Raw genomic sequence first — 23313 nt, forward strand, 5'->3', positions numbered from 1 at the left:
TCATCATTGCTTGTCATTCCTTTCCTCTAATCTCCAAACCAAATTCAATGTTCTTTAATATTGAAAAAAGACGCCGTCATCTAGAAATAAATTATTGTTAAAATTTAATTCTCTTTCTTTAATTTTTCAAAGGAGGTTAAAATATCTTATGATAAATAAAAGTTCCAATTAATTATACACTATTTACAAACCAAGAAATTATTAATCACAATTTTTATATACATTCGTCAATATTTTCGAATATCAGCACCTGCTATTACTTGGCTGTGCCAAATAAACCTCTAAAACTATAAGAATTTTGAAATTACAGACTCTGTAGATCATTTCACGTCATGATCGAGCGTGACCAGAACTGGATTAGACATCGATATCATGAAGATGAAGTGTTGTAATGGTCATAATTTACCATTCATACAAACAGCTAAAAGTATTGAAGTGGACTAATCTGTTGTCTAGAGTTCTCCATCAAAACCTATACTTCCTTACTAACTTGAACAGACAGCGCAGGGTAGTTCACGATATTCAACATACTGATTTGATCGGCATGGCAACGCGCCACATCTCGTTTCAACGAAATGTAAAAAGCCTCCTTTGTCCCATTTAGCTGTCTTGGAGCTCAAATCTGGTTTGCGATCAACGCATATATATTCAGTCCTTTTGAGATATCGCTTTTGTGCCATAAGGTATCCTTGATACTCTCGGTTCCATCCATCAGGGCAGCTCGTAGTGGCAGGTACCATTATGGTACTACTTTTCTCTTCAACTTTACATACTGAGCAGAAAGCATTAAAATGACCAGGCTTATCCGAATCATCAAATACATTCGAATCACCTAATTCAAACTCAACACCGTAGATGAAAGCACGGCTTCCTCGGTTAAAGGCTTGATCGTATTTCCCGTATTTCGGCTTTTCAGGAAGACATAGATAGTTTGATCCGCCTCCGTCTTGAGTGTGGAACGAACCAGCAACGTAACCTAAAATGAAGGGAAATTTCTTGCTTGATTTTGTTCAGAGTTATGGGAAATGATTAAAATTTGAGAATGCACTTCGAGACTTGTGTAACTGATTTTGTGCCAATATCTGGAAAGACAGTAGAAAACTAAAAATATTCAAAATAATATTCTAGTATTAATAGATCCTGAAATATATTACCTTGGTAAACAGTAGTTGCATTTAAATTTGTGCTTTCGCATGATTTCTTTCCCCAATGAGTATAAGTGGTGCTGGTCTTCTGAATACAATTCTTACACGAGCCACCGCCATCTTCACCAGACGTCCCAACACCTCCTTGTTCTCCTGCAGAACCTTTGGTGCCTTGCTGACCTGGCAATCCCCGGTATTGATCTAATAACTGAATAAAAGGGAGGGAAATTTCATTAACATAAGAAAAGTTAACCATGAAAAGTTTAAGGTATATTACACCAAGTAATCCTTAAAATGTAAGGAGACTAGATTACCGAAGTTTACCGAGAAAGATTAACATCATTTTTGAAAATGTTGATTTTCTTACTCAGTGGTAGACCAAATCTCCTACCGATAGGGTTGATTTGAGTTTTACCTTTTATCACTTACTTGAATCATCATTTATGGATCTACCTAATGTAAGAATTTAGATAAGGGTTTATACCTTATTATCTATTACAGCATCTTTGCCTGGAGGTCCACGCGGTCCTCGGGGTCCTGGTGGCCCTGGAAGGCCAATGGCTACGTTTTTACATTGGCATTTGTCTGATGAAGGACTTGGTGAAACTAACTTCTTTGCTTGGCCTGAAAAGAAGAAAATAGAATTCTGGTTTTAACTTTGTATAGGTCCGAGGGTACCATGTTTTGTAAAAATGGCGTGCTCCTCTATAAATTAAAGTTTTCAATTTTACAAAGGTTACAAATTGCTATAGTAACGCGTCAAACAATCAAGACATAAAGACGCAAAATGGTCAACCATAAAATTGCGGTTCGAAAGTAATGAAATTAGACTGCTTGTTATTTTATAATATATGAACCTGATCTGTCATACTCTACAATATGTAGATGCCGCAAGTTGTTTTCAAAGTGGAAAATAAGGTCTAAAAATTTACGTTAGGGAAAGTTCAGATATAAAAGGCCAAACAACGTTTTGAATTTAGGAGAGTCTATTCCCAGGCTATTACAATTAGTCAGAAAGGCTCAATCGAAAAGGAATCCAATGCAACGATATAAAATTGAACTTACTTGCAAGATTGGAATAACAGAAACAATTTTTGTTGTCTTTCGAATCTCCGGTACCATTTTGTGTTCCATTCAACCACACTTGAAAGGTCTCAATGAAAGATATCCTACAACAAGAAAGGTTTGATCTCTGAATAGAACTGGGGGCCACAACACCTTAATTGCAATAACTTGAATAAGAAAATTTTAGAGGCTTTGCAGCCTTTAAAACACACAATTTTTTTAAGAAATTGCACAAAAACACACACAAAATGGTGAAAATATGAGCAGTCCCAGAACATTTTTAAGCTTAAAACTTAAAAAGTTAGGCCATGAAAATTTTTTTCTGAAAAGTTATTTCAAAAACGTATAAGGCTTTTAGGTAAGTCTCCGATGCTTGTAAATATGGAATATTTGTGAGTAATCGGTGAGAGTAACTTAGCTTAATAACCTTACGAGTTTACAACCCGGTCCACTCATACTCGAAATTCCTGAACCTGAGAAACCCTCTTTTTTTTAAATCGGGAATTGTGAGTAAAGGACTCCTACGTATGAAACTAAATGTTTGCAAGATTGCGAATATCCTTGTATTGTCTATAAGAGAGAGATTGTTTAGAGTCGCCCTCGTTTCAGAATACTATCGATGTCTGCGATCCTACCTGTTTTTGTGTTCATGCACCAACCGATCCACCGTGTCGATTTGATCTTGCAAAGTCTTAAAATTCTCTTCGGTATACTCATTAGTCTTATGTGTCTCTACTCTGTTACCTCCGTAATGTTTGGACGCTTTGATATTCACACTACCGTCACTGTCAACCTTCAACCCGATGTATTGGTTGAATCGAGTTTCGAGAGATAAAAGTCTATCTTCAGTCTCTGTAAGTTTAGTATGCATGTGAACAAGAACGATTGGCATACCAAAGATATATAAAAATATCAACACTACCCATAAAATTTTCATCACTTTTTTCAGTTTATTTGGACATTTACACCCATAGCCTTCCAAAACGAGGGGCGGTGGCGGAGGCGTGATCGATCTGTCAGTAGCGGTTGTAAATGAAATATTATTATGCGAGTTCTTATATTCGATTCTAATTTCTTTCGGTTTTTCTTTCGGTTTGGAGTGATTCTCTTGTATAATTACGTGCTTAGATGGATGTTTTCTGTACGGTGTATGGATGTCATTTTCAGACATCTTCTCTAATAAAGCGCGGTTCGTCATCAGTTCTTCTAATTCCATAACTTAATAGACCTGAAAAAACAAAAATGAATTGGTTAAATTGTGTATGGTACGGTAACACGTATTGCAAAACGTATATTTGTTAGCTCTCATAGTGGAATCGAAAATGTTTTTTTATAAAAAACAAACAAACAAATCCAGATCCAAAAAAAATCCTCTCGAAATTTTAGGTATGATAAAAAAAGCAATGTGCGATAGACACGTAGAATATGTGCCTTTTGCTGAGTTTATTAGCGCGACGGTGAGAAAAACTGTTGATGAAATTAACATATCACTTCAAGACTTCATTTGAGCTGATAACAAGGTATCACAAGATATCGTACTGGACACCGCATATCAAATCACGTATTGCATAAAATTAATTAACTGAATTTTATGAACACAAAAGTATATTGCAAAACGCGACGATGATTTTCACTTACGCTCCAAGGCAAGAATATCAAAGATTCTAATGCATTTGGCAACTTTGGCACAAATACAGAGCCTCTACGAACCTTTAATGATCCGTACGTGAAGAACCAAAGCAGTATTCAACTGACGTATAGACGAGAAAGAGAGGTTTTAAGGGACGATATTAGCCCTAGAAAGCAAGCCAAATACTTCCCACACATTTTAAGAAATATTTTCCTTAGGTTTCTTTCTCTTCTCAAAGGCACTATGTAATTATTCATTAGAGACAACATGTCAATTGGCAGTCATTATGGACGGTTTTTGCAAAAAGAGCCAGCTATTATCTCTTTGCAATATAATAAAGATGTTTGTTTTATTAAACCAGGAATAAAACCAGTAACTTTCCAACGCATATTTCTCCAAAAAAAGAGATCCCGCAAAGTTCATCAGTGGATTCAGCTAGAAACACGGCCGTTCCGTACGAAGAAGATCAGACCCAAACCTCATTCATTTTCAAAGATAAATCTAAACTCTTTTTCACTCAGTAGAAGCAAATCTATACCATTCTCTACTATATTCGATTCCGTAAATTTTCACTCTCTTGCGTATCTTCGTTTTTTAACGATAAACAGAGGACATCTGAAACAAGCCGCAGTTTCAAAACATATAATCGAACATTGATTTCCCGTACTCTCCAGTCAGTCAGGATCTAAGACAGAGAAAAATACTAACCATCTGCGGCGCGTTCCAGCCGTCCTTCGTCACTTAAGACTCGTTATTACCCTGACCGGTCTTCAATGAAATCCATACGAAAATGTCAAGTCAGACACGAAATGGCAGGAAAATAATTCAACCTAGAAAAAGTACTTTGAAAATTGCAGACCGAATGGAACAATTAAGTCTATATAAATTAATTATGTGATCAAGCAATCGACCGATCCTTCAAGAGTTTATCTTTAATTACACAAGAAGCGATCAGATAGTGTTGATTATGTCAGCATCCCGTTCACACAGTGATACGGTCCCTTTAATCGCCCTTCTCTCAGGAAAAATTCTTTGATAAGATAAGACAAGAAAAAAATTGTTTAAAAACGATCACAGAAAAATGTGACATAATATGAAAATAAACGCGCGGTTATATATCTCAGTTTGAAGATTAAACTATTAAAAATTCACTTTTACTTTTTATTTCAATTTTCATATTTGATATAGTTTTATAAAATAGTTCGTTGTTAAATTGTTCTAGTATCCAGGCCCCGACTACTGTATTTCAAAGGTCGTATAGAGTTGCTTCACGAGCCAATTTGCATTCTTCGAATACCTAACGACGAAGAGAAAAATCTCGATAACACCGGTAGGGATTATACGACCTATCCTGTGAAGCACGAAGTAGGAGTCACAATATCACTTATATTGATAATATCTGATGACACACATGCTCGAGTCAATAGCTTCCACTTTCTAAAATCTCGTTTCCCCCGTTTCTAACAGTCGTCAAATCGTTCTGGTAGTCTACAAAATTATTATTGAGCCATAAAATTTCGCCATTCCCTGTGTCAATTTTCGTACGTGCGTAAAGAAGTAAATTTTTTTAAGTATGTCTGAAAGGAGTTATATACTAAGGTAAGATAATTTGAAACGCTCAGCGATCATAATTACCACAAATGAAAGATTCGAAGTACGCACAACTGCATTTTCTCAGTTATTCAAACTCAAGTCTAATTGGAAAGAAAGTAAAACTTAAAAGTTAAAACTAAAATCGACATACCAATATTTTCTTGAACATATTCCTGAATGTCGTCAACGCCATATTAAAAGAGTTATTAAACGTCATTAGTGTAGAAGCAATCAAGTTTTAATGATCACTTGTTATGACTTCAAATCATCCTTAAGTATTAAACCAAAAGAAATAGACAAACATTTTCCGATCTTCTAAACAAGCTCATCTTAGATAAGTAGAATTAAAGTATTTCTATCACGCATTAATCAAAACAAAGCCATTCAATAACCCCCCTGTTTTATAATGATTACTACCATTGAGACGGGGGTAATTCTTACTCATGGTTTCGCTAAATGATATTGGTTCAATTTCTGGGTTGCTATGGCAATTTGAATAAATTCATTGGACTTCCAATGGCCAATATGAGCAATTAGCGAAAATTGAGGAAAAAGATCTCCGAATGAAAGGCAGGCCGAAAATAGGATTTAGGTTACGAACTTGAGGAACTAACACTCATTAAGATTACCCTATAACCTAAAATGTGAAACAAATTAGCCATGGGTTGACTTTCACTCCATTAAAGATAAAACAGGAAAATGACTTACATATCTAGTGAAGGTTTCAAACTGGACGAAAGAAATGTTCCCAGAAAATCACACTATTTGATCAAAGGTGGGTCCAGCAGTGTCATGCTACCTTTTGAATCCAACGAAGGAAATATCCCAAAAACCGGACGGAAATATCAACTTTCGTGTCAAAGAATATTTTTAGACTGATATTGAATAAATTAAAAACCTTTTCCTGCAGACTATCCCTTTAAATTTAAACAAGTCACTAAATTTAGAGATGTAAAAATTATTAATATATTTTCTCCCATGTTTACAAACAATAACTCCATGTTTTAAAATGAAACTGTCATGAAGCTATTTCTCAATGGTCCAATCCTATTCATAAGCGAAAATTCACTTTCTGAAACGTTTTCATTGTTTTAAGTCTTAAAGGTAGACTTAAACCAGCATATGTTACAAGCTTTAAGTAATTTTTTAGCTTTGACCCTTAAATTAGCCTGTGTTCAAAACTAGGGTCTTCAGACTGAGAAAAAAAGCCAGATAATCTCTTCTAAGAAACAGTCAATAGAATTTGCATTACATTAAATTACAAGATTTGAAATAACTTGTCTACCCTGTGCATTATTTTCACCACAATTTACCACAGCTTTCGACATGTAGAGACAATGTAATGTGATGATACGAAAAGTCTGAAATTTATCAGGACGAAAAAACGGTGGGTTAAAAGAGTGAGCCTTCTGCTAAAGATAAGCCACTAAAATTCGATTAAAGAAGACTTTTAAGAGGAGCTCAATTTTTACTTCCCCTTATCATAGGATGAAAATCCACAAAGGTTTTCAAAAAAATGGGAATCAAACAATATTTACGCCTCTCCATTTGAAATATATATTCTTTCGCTCTTGTGTCCTTCAATAGGCCTAAACTCAGTCATCATCCATTCAAAATCATTCAAAATCCAGTCACTGCAGTGAAAATTTCTAACTTTTTGTTGAGTGTGAAAAAACACAAAGTCACGAAATCTTAGATTTAAAAACAACTTTTGAATATACACACAACACTTTGGCAACAAGAAGGCAAACCTTCCAGACAAAAAAAAATTAAAGTAAAGTCATTGACGAGCATAAAAAAATCAAAGGGGAAGACTCACAAACACTTGAATCTAAAGCAAATCATCAAAAGATATACACGGATAGGAGGAGACTGAGAAACGATATACATGGAGTCTATAATGGTGTAATAGACTAAAATTAAAACAAACTCTTTGAATGTTAGTTGTAGGACTACCCTTTCCAAATCCTAACCTATGGCAACAGGCTTCCACATCTCTTTGAGTTTTGTTTATTCGCATAAGAATATCGACCCTTTGAAAGAAACTGAGAGAATGTAAGATCAAAAGTCTGAGAGTGATGATTGGATCGTCAAAATGGGAATTTCCAGTTAGCACAACGCCAATCAAGTGTTATGTTAGTAGCGTTGAAAACTGCGATGTATGTTAGACTTGCCTTAAACCCTAATTTAGCCTGTGTTCAAAGCTTGTGTTGGCATTTCAAAAGTTTCATAAGGTTTACAGTAGAATGTAGGACGCGGGCAGGGCGAAGTTATACTTTTGCAAATGTGTACTTAATGAAATATTGCATCACAAAGCACACTTAAAAACTTGGCAACAGGCCAACCCTCTCGTTATTCGGGAATTTCAAGCACCCATTGTGCAAAAAGCTTGTTGTAAAAACTTTATAAGAACGATCCCGGAATTTAAAAATGAAATTGTGCAAAAATAATTAGTGTTTAGTGCGTGTAGTTGGATATTGAAAGTGACGATCTATCCAACCCTTCTGTGACCGCATTCAAATATCAGTATTGGCAAAAGAAAATTATTTAGTAAAATAATGGTTGACCACACTTTCGTTGAAAATTATTATGCAGTGGGGGTGTCCGAAAAAAGCAGATACCACAAACAAACGAACCTTGGACACCCAGACGCGCCAAACAAACCTTTTAATACCACTGAAAGTAATAAATTGTGAGTGACCTAAGCTTCGATAGTGAAACTAGAGAAACTTGTATTCGCTGCTGAAAGTTACTCTCGGGCACAATCAAATCACCAATCACGCGGACAGAACCAAGAATACAACAACGACAACTTTCGATATTTGAACAACCTATAGTTGGAATCGAATTATAGAAAGAGAGTCTCCTATATAAACAAAAACACGACTTACTTCACTCTAGTAGCGACGAAATGTGGCCAGTATCGCGAACCCATCATTGCAAAAACGTATGTAATTATTTCTTTGGTTCAATTATATGTGCACTAAGGCCTAATTGCAGGTGCTTAAGCGACGAAAATTAATTCTAATATCCATCCATCAAAATTTTTATACGCAGCAAAATTTTAATCAAATTAAAAGATTATCTTTCCCGATTACCACAACTATTAAAAGATTAAGACAAGGAAATTTCTAGTTTTTGGCAGATGGAAGCAAATACTTGTCAATTAAAAGGTTGACCAGAAAAAAAAGCTGCTAAAACGATTATCATTATCACACCCATAAAAATTTCTTGGTGACAAAACCCAACTAAAATCAACCAAGAACAAAATTCAAATTAAACCACATTTCCAAAGCCATGTAAGTTGGTGTATACCTCGCGTATCCCCAATTAACAACGTTACTACAATTCAGGGAAGACTATAGCAGTGCTTGAGTGAGAGATGGAAAAACAGGCACGTACTTTTGTGAATTGTTAATATATAAAAAAAGTTAAGCTCACAAATCTCTGAAGGTTTTTCATGACAAAAAAGCGCCCCTTTGGTGATACGGTGACATTTTGATTTGACAAGGGCATTACTTATCTTCAAAACTTTGTCATTATCTTAAAAACATCACTTGACATAGAAGGGTTCCTCTTTCTTTAATATGAAGATTAAAAACTTCATTAAAATGGTTTATCTTTGCATTTAACATTCAAAAGTTTAACAGAAGCCGTACAGTTCTTTGAAAAACATTTTTACTTGTTTCACTGTACTAGAATGGTACTTCGAGAATCACCCAGTAGCTATTAATAAAACTTCACCGCGCAAGAATCTCAACATAAAAAGGACACCTAAGATATCAGGAGACCATTTGCATACTTCTACCTTATGAAAGATTAGAAACGAACGAAGGTTAATACAAAACCTTGTCACGCTGACACTTTTCAAAAAACGAAATTGTGATTTGCAATAACCTTAAGTAACTCCTCCATAACCAATATCTACACCATGACACTAAATGTGGCACTTGGGCTTTAAACAATAAAGTATCTAATTAATGCTAAAGGCTCTTCTGAAACACCAAAACACCAAAAAAATGAAGTGCAATAGTCCCTACAGGCCTAACCCTTAAGGACGTTGTAAGCACTTCTCCAAGGAGGTTTTCGGCGATAAAGCGTTCCAGACGTCTGTTTGGATTACAGAGACATTCTTTAGCACTTCAATGTGACCTCATTTGGCATGGATACTCTGAACTCGTTCAACTTGTCAAATATTTGGTCCAATGGCAAATAAAACATACAAACGTAGGCTCATCAACGATATAAAAACAAACATCAACTGAAACCCTATACCGTTAGAATTCGAAATACTATTAAAAGTATTTTTGAGACAAATGAATTTAAATCAAGATACTCCTCATAGATCATTAACAGACGATTCAGTAAGTCATTTCATGGTGCCTGAAAGTTTTGCAAGATCGAAATGTTCGATAGATTCTCACCACAATTATAATCAAATTGATAAGAGGAAAAATGTTTTGAAGCTCTTGCACATGTTCAAAGCTATATAGTTTTAAGTTATGCTAAGCTGTGAATAATTATGAAATACATACAAATAAAATTTAGACTCGCCAAAAAATTCAAAGAAATTTATATCTAGTAGCAGTAGCAGGGAAACTTTTTCATGATTAGTCGAAAATGAGCCTCAAATAAACACAATCAATCAGAAAGTCCAGGTATAAACTTAAAAAAAAGTCTTTACCTTGGTAGAAAAAGCAATTTGACCTTTCTGATATTCGAACCTTGCAAAGTGATATACAGTAGAAAAGGGAAGATGATTTTGACTCCATATGAGAAGGTCGAGGGAAAAGTCGGCAACATAAGTTTGCAAGCAATTTCGCTGAAATGTTAAATCAGAAGAAACACCTGTATCTATGGCAACTTTAAGGCATGTTTCGGGTGCTATCTTACTTCAAAAAAGGGCGAAACGAAAAATTGAAATTTCCCATTATTTAACCTTAGAAGAAGATATTTGAAGCTCCGTGACTTGTTACTACTTGAATTCTAACTAATTTTTTACAAGCATAAAAGAACAATTTTAGTCAAAATTGAATGGTTTTAGCTAGCAGGACTCTGTCCCTTTTAAGGTCGTAAGGATATACAAAACACACCAAACAAAAAGGACTGAAGGACTGCAAATACAACTTTTTCAGCTAACCTCTAACTTATCAATAAATTAATTAGCCAAAAGAAATGGTGAAAAATTGATTTCATTTTCTTATAAAAAGTGAATCATGTTAAATCTTGCTATTTATTTAGCCAAAAAAAGATTTTCAAATAGATTTGAGTTCATTTGTTGATACCGCCATTGATGGATCTATTCACAAATTTTGTAGACTACGTGCAATTTTCGCCAATAACTTGAAAACCGCCCCTCAAAATATATGTACTAAATAAGAGAGTAAAGCGTACGTTAACAGATTGTGTACACTCGTAGATGAAAATCACAGCTTTTATAAATTTCGCGCCGTTCTAAAAGTTCCTTTGTCATAGCTTAACGCTTTTACTAAGAAAACTAGGTCACAAAATCGGTATCCTTCAGGGCCCAACCAGCATCTAAAAGAATGGAGCTTCTCTAAATAAACCAAACTAAGGACTTTATGAAATTAGACTCTCGTAATTTATGCGTGAAACATTGGAATAAGACTACAGTAGACTCTCCCTAATTCGAACTTTCATTATTCGAATCTTTCTATAATTCGAGCTATTATTCCCAGTCCACATAAAGGAGAAATCTTCTCAATATATTTTCCATAATTCGAATCTCTCCGTAATTCGAACAAATAGAATTCCCCATGCGAGTTCAATTTAGCCAGAGTCAACTTGTAATTTCGATTTTTCACATACACAAAAGATCATAAAAAAAATCACGGGGATTGACTTCATCTTTCTCTTGAAAAATGTTGGAGATTGGAGAAGGATTTTGAAACGAGTTCAAGGAGAAAAAGGAGACGTTTTAATAGACTTTAACACTTTCTTTATCTCCAAAGAAATTTTTTAAATTAATTTGTTTCCATCAGTTTTGTTGAGAGAAAGTTTAGGTTTATCCCACTTAAGTCGAACAAGAAAAATACATTTTCCCAACCAGAATGAAACGAGGCTGAAAATGAAACTTGTGAAAAATAACAAGTGTTTAGTTCTTCTATGCGACTAGATTCACAGTTTTTTATACTTGAAGGAGGGGATAATTGAATTTCTCAAAGAGGAGAAGAATATTTTGGAACAGAACTTGATTTTCCTTTTAATAACTATCGTACTAGTTGTCTCCTTAAAAAAATCAACTTAAAAAGCAGGGGTAACCTTTTGAGGAAGATAAAACTTTGATCTATTATTTTTGTGATCGAGGATCGCATTTTGGCACAACAGCCAAATCAATTACGTACTACCGCACATTTAAAACCCGATGATATAATTTTCTGAATAAACGAAAATTCTTCAAATTTTTGTGAATTTGTCAATAAATCAGATACGAAAATCTGAAAAATTATGAGGCAGAGATATGTTTCCACCTAAGAAAAGGCACCTTGTCCACCTGGAATGAAACTTTTTAGTGATATGACGTAAGAACAAAATGTCATGGATTGTAGAAATTTTTATGATGTAGTCTTATAGGAGGAAATAAAAGGTATTACTTTAATTAAAGTACATTATAAACAAGCTTTTTGAAAGGACCACCCCTTTTCATATTTGATTATTTCGGTCCGCCCTTTTCCCTTGGTCTAAAGAGTTAGTGATAAATGGAGGTATTAGTCTCAAGCAGTATCAGTCTTAAACTACAAACTTTAAAATTATTTCAATCCGTAAAATAAAAACTACTGTGTGTTTAGGTAGTGAAATACTATTTTTGCAGATGTCTTACCTTTATACTAATTTGACCTCAGCCCAAATTGTAGTCGCGCAACCAAGTTCAGTTTATCAGGCGGTCCGTGGAACAAAAATTTCTTGTTGACGATGGTGACACTTTATAACTGTACATTACACAAAAAAACGGAAGCTTTTGTTTTTGATGGAAAACTGAAAACAGTAGATCTGAATAAATTGTCAGAAAAAATTAAAGCCCTCTCTCTAAACGATTAAGCGCTAATTAACATCATGTTCTTAATATGAATAACGAGTCATCGAATCAAAGACAGAGGTCTTGCATGTCAAGTCAACAAGGACGCGGACACAGTTAACAAGATCATTGCAAAGGGCCACCTTTCTCTTAGATCTATATTGTACAAGTGATTAGCACTTTGGGACAGGCTCACAGCATGAGGACTGTCTCAGATTAATCAATCTATTATCTATTTCAGTTCCACAGATTTTGAAAGTAGGGAGGCGGCTCATGACACATTTTTTCAAGCATATGTACCAATATATCCTTTGACCCAGAAAAAAACGTGCATAATTTCCAGGGAATAAATGTAAAAGAAAGAGTTAGCTCTGGCAAAACGATCAACTGAAAATAGCAAAAACTTTCATATTACAGTATTGATATTCAAAAGCTCACTACTATAAGATGTCTACACTCATTGAATTTTAATTCGATTAATTCTCGATGCGAATAGCTTGATCTTTACTAGTTGTTTGTTTAAGGGGAATTAATCGGATTGCATTCCTTCCTCATGCTTTACTGTAAGTCAAATTAATTGAGGTGTTTGTTTATGTAATAAGCTTTGGTCGAAAAGCTGACCATGACTGAATTCTTTTCGCAATTTTGACAAGAAGGTATTTCTATGTCATACCCTGAGGGTGACTTTTTTAAATTTCGCACGTTTCTCAGTACATACAAGAACAAGAAAAAGTACCTAATATTATATTTTGTAGTTGATATCAACCGTATAAAGGTTATAGTATTGAATCGGCAGACAGCTTAACATACAGGCACAGCGGGGCCAGTATCTCAAGCTAAAAATAATCCTTTGATCTCGATCCTTTTGAGCACTGGCGAAAAGAAGTCTCCGTAGGGAATGAGTGAGTGAAAACCATTTTGGGTCAATGCCCACAAATCTTGTGACATTCTAAGCCCAAAATCGGATAACGTCTTTACGGTACCGCCATGAAGAAAGATAAAGATCAGATTACAGGCAATCTCTACTATGGGTAAAAATAACATCTGCTTAAATTCTAGCAAAATAAAGATAAAGATTAGGAGCTTAGCCTTATCCTAATGTCGACAGTTTGAAAGTAGACTGCTGACAATATTCAGCAAAATAAAGACAAAAGAAGTTTTATCTAAAGGTAAAGGTGCAAGTATTAAAAAACCTTTGAATTCATATATTGCACAAAAAAGCATCGAGATAGCTGGTAAGAACACAAAGAGTACAAAACCCAAACTAAAAGTTCCACGTGCACGTATCGAAAACTTTTGGTATCGGTAACGCGAAATTTATTTTTTAGAACAACGATGAGCATGACAAACTGATCAGGGACTTCTCCCATGAATGGCGATTAGAAAAATCGAAATAACTGTCTTGTCAAACAAAATCCAAAGATTCAGGTTAATTTAATGATCAATGGATAGCTGCGAAGAACCCCATCCCCATCTCCAAAGAAAAAGAGACAATATTGTATTGAAGAGAGACAAACCTAAATTACCTTAGAATGAGGTTTTATTGAGCATTTATCCTTCGTCATCTTGCTAACAATTTCTCCAACTCGAAACAAAATCTCCTTGAAGAAAGAAAATAAAAAATATATAAATTCAAGGTGAAGTATGAACTGGGAAACTGGGCTATTTACAATAAAGGTGTGTTCTATTTGGACAAACATAACCTCCCAGACAGTACTGTGTTTTTACAAAACTCGACTTAAGACTATAAGAAATTCTCCTGAAACTCTATGAAGAACGAGTACAGTTTATTGTTTCTTCCATAAAAAGAAAAATGAAAATTTACTTACGAAAAACATGTACAGGACAAAATTCAAAATATAGGAATGGAAGATCTAAATAGAGTAAGCTTTCCCCTCAATAAAATACTCTTGTGTGAACTTGATTAACAAATTTGCTCTTCTATTTTTCTCAAAAATTGACAAATTTACTTTTTCAAATGTAATTTTTACTAGTCAATACAAAGTATAAAAAGTAATTGATTTATTTCTCAATGTAGAAAATATGCAACGAAAAGGCCGGTCTATGGTGACATTGAATTAAGAAATAAGTTAAAAGTTTGCGAAAACTTTGTGGTTCGGCCTCGCTTTGAAGAAATTAACTAATAGCATTATCATTTACTTTGATTTGATTTCAAGGTTTTACGAACACAGTACAAAAAAGTAACCAATTAATTTTAAATGATTTTATTTTCTGTTTCAATTTATCCTTAATTCAAATATAGAAAGAAAACTGTTTTTCTGCGGGTTATACAAAATTTATTACTTTAAATTATTTAATTCACTTAAAAGTCAATATTTTGAATTTGTCGATTCAATGTATCTATTTTGTTGTTATGGGAACCACTGTCCGTCGAATGGAGAGATGTTGTTGAGGAATTTAGAGACATCATTGAAGATTGGTTGGATAACTGGACTTCTTTCAGCATTGAATCGTAAATCTCCTTCCCCTGAAATATTTAGAAATGAAAATCAAAAAATAGAAAAGAACAGTTATAAAAATCATAAATTTCATAAAATATTGATAGTATATTTGACCAAATTCTTGTTTTCAAAATATTTCTTAGGTCTTAGCTATGTAGCTCATTGTACTTCGAGCCATAGAAACAAACTCTGTATCAAAGTACATCTCTTATTTTGTTTAGCTTGACGTAGTACGGTTACGGCCGTTTATTTCTAAATCCGCGTAGGTATCGGGTTTGGTACAGTCTTTTATAGCGAAAAACAAATATAGTTTGATCACTTGAATAATTGAAGTTTTACGAGAAAAAGTTTTTGCAAACATCATCTATATATTGCACAGGAATTATAAAAAGTATTTTGAAAAAATATATATTAGGTACCTTCCCACGATGAACTTTTCCAATACCGAGCCTTAAAAACAAAAACAAAGACAATTATCAGCCAAACTAATTATTGACCAATTCATAATGACAGATTATGAAAGGTATGCTTTAAAAAGCAATAAACTTTTTCGAAGAGAAAAACAGGAACATTTTTTGGTACTTTGCTACCGCATCAAATTCATGAACGAAATTTCGACGTCCATATGATAAAACATGATGATTTTGTATTGTCATAGAAGCTTCTTTGAGCATTGCTTTTTATCGGGAGAAAAGATATACAGTTGGCGCTCTCTAATTCGACGTTCTACTTTTCGATAGGCTCCCTTATTCGATGAGATTTAAAGTCACCGTCAACAAGAAACTCTCATAAACAACGCTTCCTTATTCGATAAGCTCCCTTATTCGATGAAAATCCAATTCCCCTTGAAGATCGAATTAGAGAGCGTCAACTGTAATTGAAATTAACACCTCGTTGGAAATGCAATATTCAAAAAAGTACGGATTGCCAATTTTTCGGAATAGATTTTAGATGATGTCGAAAGTGTAAAAATCGAGAAACAACAAGCTACATGCTGAATGGACCTACCTGAAGATTGATGTAATAAGAGAATTGAAAAATGACAACAATAGTATGAAAATGCAGAATAATACAAGAACAACTCGAGAAATTCAAGAAATCCGGCGATTCTCGGCTGTTCTGGCGATTTTTAGAAAGTTCCTGTACCGAAATCAGTTTAATTGAAAATTGAACCATGCTTAATCGTGGACATTCTTATAAATAATGTTTATGTTTGAAAAAATCAAAGACATAAAACGAAAAAAATCCAATGAAAATCAGCAAAAACGGCGATTTCCAGCATTTTCGGCCGGAAAAAAAATTTTCTCAAAAATCGGACTCGGTCATATTTTGAGCATTGTTAATACGCATGTTTGAGCAAAAAATCAGAAAAAACTAATGATAAAATCTCGAGAAAATGCCAAAAAAACAGTTTTTCCGGCATATTTCCGGCATTTTCGGCTGGAAAAAAATGTTTTTTTGAAAATCGGTCTCCGTCACATTTTAGGTATAGTCATTTTGCATCAGTCTGCAAAATTTAAAGTACAGCTCGAGAAATTCAACAAATACTGTCTTTCCGGCGAAAATAGGTTGTTCCGGCGATTTTTGAATAGTTCCGGCTTCAAAAATCAATTTTATTGAAAATTGAAACATGCTTGTTGGTGGGCATTGCTATTAATAATGTTTTTGAATGAAAAAACAACCAATTATAAGGAAAAAGTCCAATGAAAATCCAGAAAAACGGCGATTTCCAGCATTTTCGGCCGGAAAAAAATTTTTCTCAAAAATCGGACTCGGTCATATTTTGAGCATTGTTAATACGCATCTTTGAGCAAAAAATCAGAAAAAACTAATGATAAAATCTAGAGAAAGTGCCAAAAAAACAGTTTTTCCGGCATATTTCCGGCATTTTCGGCTACGTCACATTTTGGGCATTGTCATTTTGCATCATTGTGCCAAAAATCAGAAAAAACTAATGAGCCAATCCTGAGAAAAGCTGGTAACAGACGGACGAACGGACAAAGGTTAATTTATAGGACCTCCACCGGGGTACCCGGAGGTAGGTCCAAAAAAATGCGAATGTTGAGAAGTAGGGAAGAGTCCGGTGACCGAAATATTCATTACAATGATGATGTGTATTCCTGACTACAATACAATTGCCACACTCTCGAATAGATAGAGAAAATTAGTTATCACTTGACAAGATACTAAGTGATTATGAAAGACAAATTTTACCGTACTGATAAATTAAGAAATACTTAACATACTTAGGAAGCCCTCTGTTCAAGCCTTCTAGCATAACACAAGCTTTACAAATAGCTTGACTTGAAATATAACCACATTTTGTGCATACTCCTATAAAAAAATATTGATACATATTGTAACACGACTTAACAGGTTATCCATTCTGCTCATATCTAGCTCTGCTCTAAAGTTTACGGAGCCTTAGCCTTTGAATATGTGTGCCATACGCGGAGTATTAGAATCTGTTCGGAGATTATAGAGCGGCCCACTTCTGACGTTATCATTTATTTGCAGAGTAAGAAGCACTCAGGATATTAAACGATTTTAATTATTGGGAATATGGGTGAGTAAAGAGCTGATGAATTTATTTTTGGTGATATATTGGTAGTGCTGAAAATCTACCACTGCTGTTTGTTACTACCTTGAGTGGGCATTTTTATATCTTTTTTGACGGACATACATTCTCCAGAGTGTATAATATCTAAAAAGGTAAAACAAATTAATTCATCGAGATAAGTTATCATGACTATGGATAATTCCGAGTGGTAATGCCCGGGTCGGGTCAAAGAAAATTTATCCGGTTTTCAGCGGGCTGGAGGAACAAATTTTTGGAGCAGTGACAAAATTTATACCCGAACAGAACTTTCCCTGTTAAGACAATTCTTGATAAAACTTTCGCTGATATGATATTTTCAGTTCCCGATCTTGAAGCGATAGACTGGACATCAAGCTCAGTAAAAACTATATTAGCAAAAGACTCATGTGAGAGGGGGATATATTAACATTATATTTTTGAAACTTTCTAAATACGTTTTATTGACGAAATTGTATTGGTAAAAAATTAAATGTCGGCAGGGGCTATCCAATGACCTTAACAACTTAACAAACCCTGGACACAGATTCTTGATCCCGGATTTTATCAGATTTTTTTTAAAGTGGTACCCTAATATGGTAGCACTACTCATGTTGATGAGAAAAATTTTAAACGGAAAATTTCATTAAATTCATAAATTGACCCCATCGAGTAGGGTAACACTTTTCAAAAAACCCCTGTCAAAGAAGGTGGATATAGCTTGCTCTAGGGTATGTATGTATATTTGCAACTTTCTAAATAAGTTTGATTGATCGATGAAAGAAAAACTAACCAATAATACAGCTAGATCGTATTGCCTCCAAATCTTTCAAAAACGCCCTTGCGTAGCCTCTAATGTAAAAAAAAATATTCAATTTTTATGATTGCAGTCGAAAGTGCACACCAGTAGTATTTCTCAGAATTTACGTGCGTAGAATGAATAGTATACATTGAAATACATGATTTACACACTGTCTGTTAAGTCGTTTTTATCTTTACCTGTATTAAGATAATATTTCTGAATTGCATTTTGATTATCTTTCGAGATATAAAAAAATGTTCTAAAGATGTTCTTATGATTTGTTCTTACTAAAAAGACTAAAAATCAGCATCATATTAGTGATCTGAAATAATGAGGTTCACGTTGTTCTTCATTTTTTCAAGCACATGTGAAATCTTAGATACCTGTACGCATTGGGTGAGTAGATACACTCTGTGGAGAAATAATCCAGTTTCTTGAAGTATGCATACCTATAATAGTACACGTTATTTTATAAGAACAAACTATATAAGAACAAACTATATAAGAACATAAGGCTTTAATGGCCAAGATGTTAAGATCAAATTAAGAACATTTTAAGGCTTGGTGGACACTAGAACACCCGATTTCTTAGGAAATTGCACAAAAATGTTCACAAAATGGTAAAATTAAGAACATGTTAAGAACATTTCCAGGCTTAAATCTTGAAAAGTTAAGAACATCCGAAGGCTTCAAAGATTTTGAATGTTCTTATAAAAAACGTGTATAATGAGACGAAGGAAAGGACTGTTGATTAATGATAAAAAAAGACCAGCTCCTTGTTAGGCTGCATTTTCATTTATTTTCAAAATGCTCTACGAGAGAATATTTTGTATATGTTTGAAAAAGTGAGACAAGACATATTGAAGAATCTTCCAAATAAAAATTATTAATTAAGCGAAGCCTTCAGTCAAGAATAAAGGCAAACAGTTCCTGGTAAACAGTTGTCTCGCATGCTAGACGACTCAATTTAAAAGAGAGTTGGGTATAGCAGTAACACAAGTACAGTAAGTATATTCATCTGGTGGCTGTCGGCGGAGCCGGGAGTGAGGGAGTCTATCCCCTTTTCTATTTGCGCTAGACCTGGGAGATCGAATGCTGAGGTGGAGCGCCACACCAACTCTCAGCTCCCAGTACCTTACCGCCTAGATCAGATTACCCAATTTAAGCTACTCATTCGCTGAGTTGGCGGTGACCGGGGATCGAACCCACAAACCTTAGATTTTAAGGCGAATGCTCTAGCGACTGAGCTACCCGGCCCAAGAGAGATTTTCATACTTAGACTTTGTTACATTCTCTAACAGTAACACAGTACAATTTGTCCCTGAAATATAACACCTAAAACCTTTTGCACAAAGTGGCTTTTCTAACACTTGTACTTACATGACAATTTCTTTTTCGTATGTGTATTTGAATGGTTTGCATCGTGGTAAGCCTCCGTCCGAACCCTGTTATGAAAAGATGATAATGACATTATGAAATGATCAATCTGCTCCCGGGCCTTTGATGACAAAGATTAAGTCTTGCGTGACCATACGAAAAAAAATAAACTTTTTATTTATATGCAAATTATGGTACTTAGAGGGTTGTTCAATTTTGTTACTAGTCACCCTTTAAAATACGCTGGCCAAGAAAATTGTACGTGACTCTTTGCCCAAAATTTATTGCATACTTTTGATATACACATAGGGCCGTTTTCATTGTCCCCAAACAGATTTCTAAACTCAAAATTCATGACTATAAATGACAAAATTTAGCACCCTGAACTTATTTTTTACAATGGCAAAGCTCTTAAAAAATGAACAACTATTGATGACTGTGGCTTTGCATCCCGTTTAATAAATGGTCGAGAAAAAGGTAAAATCTCTATACCGTAATGATGGATGTACAGCGTTGCAATCGAGCTATATCACCACGTAATACTGAAAAAGGAAATGATAAGACTCACTAACACTAAGTTTTTTTGGGTAGGAGTAAAACTAAATGGCGAATCCTACCTATATTTTCTCTCTCGCCATATTTCTCTCCACGCCACACCCTATTTTGATAAAACTTTTTTGATAATCTCTTTTAAGGACTCACAAAATAAAGAAGTTTTACAGTTCATCTACGTATGTAACAAAATTTTACTTTTTCACTAAGGAGCTGTTCTTAACTTATGGAGGCGGACTGGCCTGTATAAGTAAGGTGGAATAGATTTTCGAACGTCACGTGACTATTTCTAGTCATTTGATTCGTCAATTACTGTTACGTACAAACAACCCCTAATAAAATGGACGGCGCATTTTCATTGTGGATCAGTTGAAATCTCCCCTCTCAAAAGTGTAACAGGAATTATATGTGAAGAACTTAAAACCGATACAGATAAAATATCATTTAATCCATACCATTCATGAGAACGGTTTCTGCAATATCGTCAGCATTGTGTCCTGAATAAAATAAAAATAATTACAACTTTAAAATCAAGAATTAGGCAAGACATAAGAAATTGGGATGTCCATAGCTCCATTGCTCCAATTCATTACACAGAAAAATGGCGAGGTTTCAACAGCACATTGATGACGTCATATAAATGATAAGAGATGATATCATCATTACCTGTCACAATTTTATTAGCCTCCACAAGCATAGCACCTCGATCCAAAGCTTGTCTTCGGAAAACACCACAGAATGTACCTTGAAAAAAAATTCAACATTTGACTGCTTCGCCTCCCTGCAAAAACCTACTGATTAGAACTACCTACTAAAATAATGATATAATTATAATAATACTTTTTAGATAAGAGTATCGAAGAACTACCAATACACCTATACACCTATTAATACTTAAAGCATGCTAGGGGACTCATTGATTTATCAGCTCACCCAGGTTCACCTAAGATTTGTAAATATCCTTGACTTGCTAAAAGTAAGAGCTTAATCGCTAAGAAAATCATTACAAAGACCAGGCAGTAAAAATAATAAAGTAGATACAGTTATTTTTTCGACCGACATGCTTGACTATTGAATCCATCGTCCATCCATATAATTCCTAAAAAGTAATTCATAATATTTCAACGTAATATCAGACTTGTACTAGATCTATCAACAATCAGATGTAATTTTTTTACACCGATAAAAGGATATTTTCAGGATACGCACCTCATCGGTGTTTTGATGCAGTTATGGCTCTTAGGAATTACAATTAAATCATAAGAATATACGATGAATACAATGGTGAAAAAACACAATTCTTTAGAAAGAGGCGTCTAGGGATCTTAGTGAGGGAAAATGATAAAATGGAAACATTTCAGAGGTATATAATAGTTTTTCATACCTCATAAGATAGGATTTTCAGGGGCATGTCATATTGAATTTGGTTCCTTTTGACCGTCTAGAAGAAAAAAGACGAATTTAAAAAAAATGTTTTTGCCATATACCCAAAATAATCAGGTCAATTAAATGGTCTACAGTACCTTCAAAACAGTACTTATATTTAACAAAAATTGAAAAGGGTTTTTAAATAGTAGAGGTTATCCATCAGGGGGGGGGGGTCACGCAGTTACTCCGTGACACTATGATGAGTAACTGCCATTTCGGAAATTTTCTTGTCACACCACCACCACCATTACTTACTCCACTGTGGAGTAACTGTTTTTAGTGCTCAAAAAGGGGTACACCACCCCATAAAATGGGTAATTTGCGGCTTTTTTAGATATATAAGACATACCTAATGGTCGATAATTTGATTTTTGTATTTAAAGAATTGTTGGAATAAGTTTATATACTTCGTTTAAGTCACTATCAAAGCATTCCACGATTTCTATTTTTATATATATGACAAAAAAATTTATTTTCATGGAAAGATTTCAGATATTTTTCCAAAAACAATTCAATTTTTCTTCGAAAATTTTAAAATTTTGACGAAAATTTAGGGAAATTTTTCAAAAAAGTGAAAAAATGTGCACTTACTCCAATTTGGAGTAACTGTTTTAATTTTTTTTAGTTGTTACACCACCACGTAGTAAGTTTCATAGTGTTCACATAGTAACTGCATGACCCCCCCCCCTGTTTCCATTTTATTTGAATACAATTTAATTCAAAAAGATTTTATTCAAATTTTATCCAAATAAAATGAAACTTCTGTGCTTGAACTTTACATTGAAAATATTCAGGAGGAGGATCGATCAATTTAACAAGTATGTTATGTTTTTGCTGCTTACCTCCAAAGAGTCATCCCTGTATCCAGTAATCCCTTCGTCGATAGAAAGTAATACCAAATTCAAACCATAATTATATCTGTCGTTTAACGTTTTCATTATATACGCCAGCACTGTGGAATCTAAAAAGAACAAATCAATAGCTCTGTGAATTTCACTGGAATTCTTACTTTCATAATGTAGTATACTCTCAAAACTTAACTTTGATTTCACTTTTTTTAAATATCCAGATATTAGATACCGAGGAAACGTCTATATTATATGTAAGTGCTTATAAAAAACACTTTTGCAGTGTTTAAAAAGGTTACAAAATAAAATGCGATAGATTGCATATGCTTGGAGATCTATGGATAAACATACCTTTTCCACCAGAGGCACCAATAGCAACTGTATCTCCAGGACTGAATAAATTATTCTCAACAATTGTTTTGTGAATTTCCTCTTCAAATAGTTTGTAAAAACATTCTCGACACATTTTGTCACCCTAAAATTGAAATGAAAACAAGGTGATTAAAGAAGTCATCCTATCTGTTCTAAGAGTCAAAAGCAAATGACTAAATGTTCATTTTACTAACAAAACACTCTCAAGAGAATTGATCAAATTACTGATAATAATCAATTTTATACTTATAGTGAACAGATTTGCTTCAGTGAGTGGGAACCTATAACTTACAGTTTTTGGTCTTTTGAGGACAGCATTTTTGGTACATAATTTGCATTTGACTGGCATGATTTTTTTAAATGAAATTCACTTATCTTATTATGAGAATATTCCCAATTTCTAAAACGAGAAATAAATAAGTTTAATC

General features: G+C 34.1%; 2 protein-coding genes across 8 annotated transcripts; both read right to left on the minus strand.

Annotated features, from left to right (window-relative positions):
- Positions 1–98: 98 nt before the first annotated feature.
- LOC136814361 (uncharacterized) lies at positions 99–14627 on the minus strand. 7 transcript variants are annotated; one of them, XM_067070886.1, is made up of 7 exons: positions 14299–14627; positions 13996–14070; positions 2846–3438; positions 2211–2314; positions 1630–1769; positions 1155–1353; positions 99–976 (listed from the first exon to the last, which is right to left on the minus strand). In XM_067070886.1, exons 3-7 carry the CDS (start codon positions 3424–3426, stop codon positions 486–488), a joined length of 1515 nt encoding a protein of 504 aa, XP_066926987.1. In that variant the 5' UTR covers positions 3427–3438; positions 13996–14070; positions 14299–14627; the 3' UTR covers positions 99–485. The 7 variants fall into 7 exon arrangements, with proteins under 7 accessions (XP_066926987.1, XP_066926992.1, XP_066926993.1 ...); XM_067070891.1 differs by lacking the exons at positions 13996–14070; positions 14299–14627 and adding an exon at positions 12275–12320; XM_067070892.1 differs by lacking the exons at positions 13996–14070; positions 14299–14627 and adding an exon at positions 10118–10140.
- A 51-nt stretch (positions 14628–14678) lies between these two features.
- Positions 14679–23292, minus strand: LOC136814363 (cytoplasmic tRNA 2-thiolation protein 1-like). Its single transcript, XM_067070894.1, has 15 exons — positions 23178–23292; positions 22865–22988; positions 22508–22626; positions 21622–21678; positions 21279–21336; positions 20904–20981; positions 20693–20734; positions 20178–20227; positions 19689–19753; positions 18692–18757; positions 18300–18358; positions 17576–17635; positions 17178–17265; positions 15351–15381; positions 14679–14957 (listed from the first exon to the last, which is right to left on the minus strand). Exons 1-15 carry the CDS (start codon positions 23232–23234, stop codon positions 14793–14795), a joined length of 1119 nt encoding a protein of 372 aa, XP_066926995.1. The 5' UTR covers positions 23235–23292; the 3' UTR covers positions 14679–14792.
- Between the last annotated feature and the right edge of the window lie 21 nt (positions 23293–23313).

The sequence above is a fragment of the Clytia hemisphaerica genome, unplaced genomic scaffold (genome assembly GCF_902728285.1).
Source record: "Clytia hemisphaerica strain Z4C2 unplaced genomic scaffold, Clytia hemisphaerica genome assembly, whole genome shotgun sequence".
NCBI lineage: Eukaryota > Metazoa > Cnidaria > Hydrozoa > Leptothecata > Clytiidae > Clytia > Clytia hemisphaerica.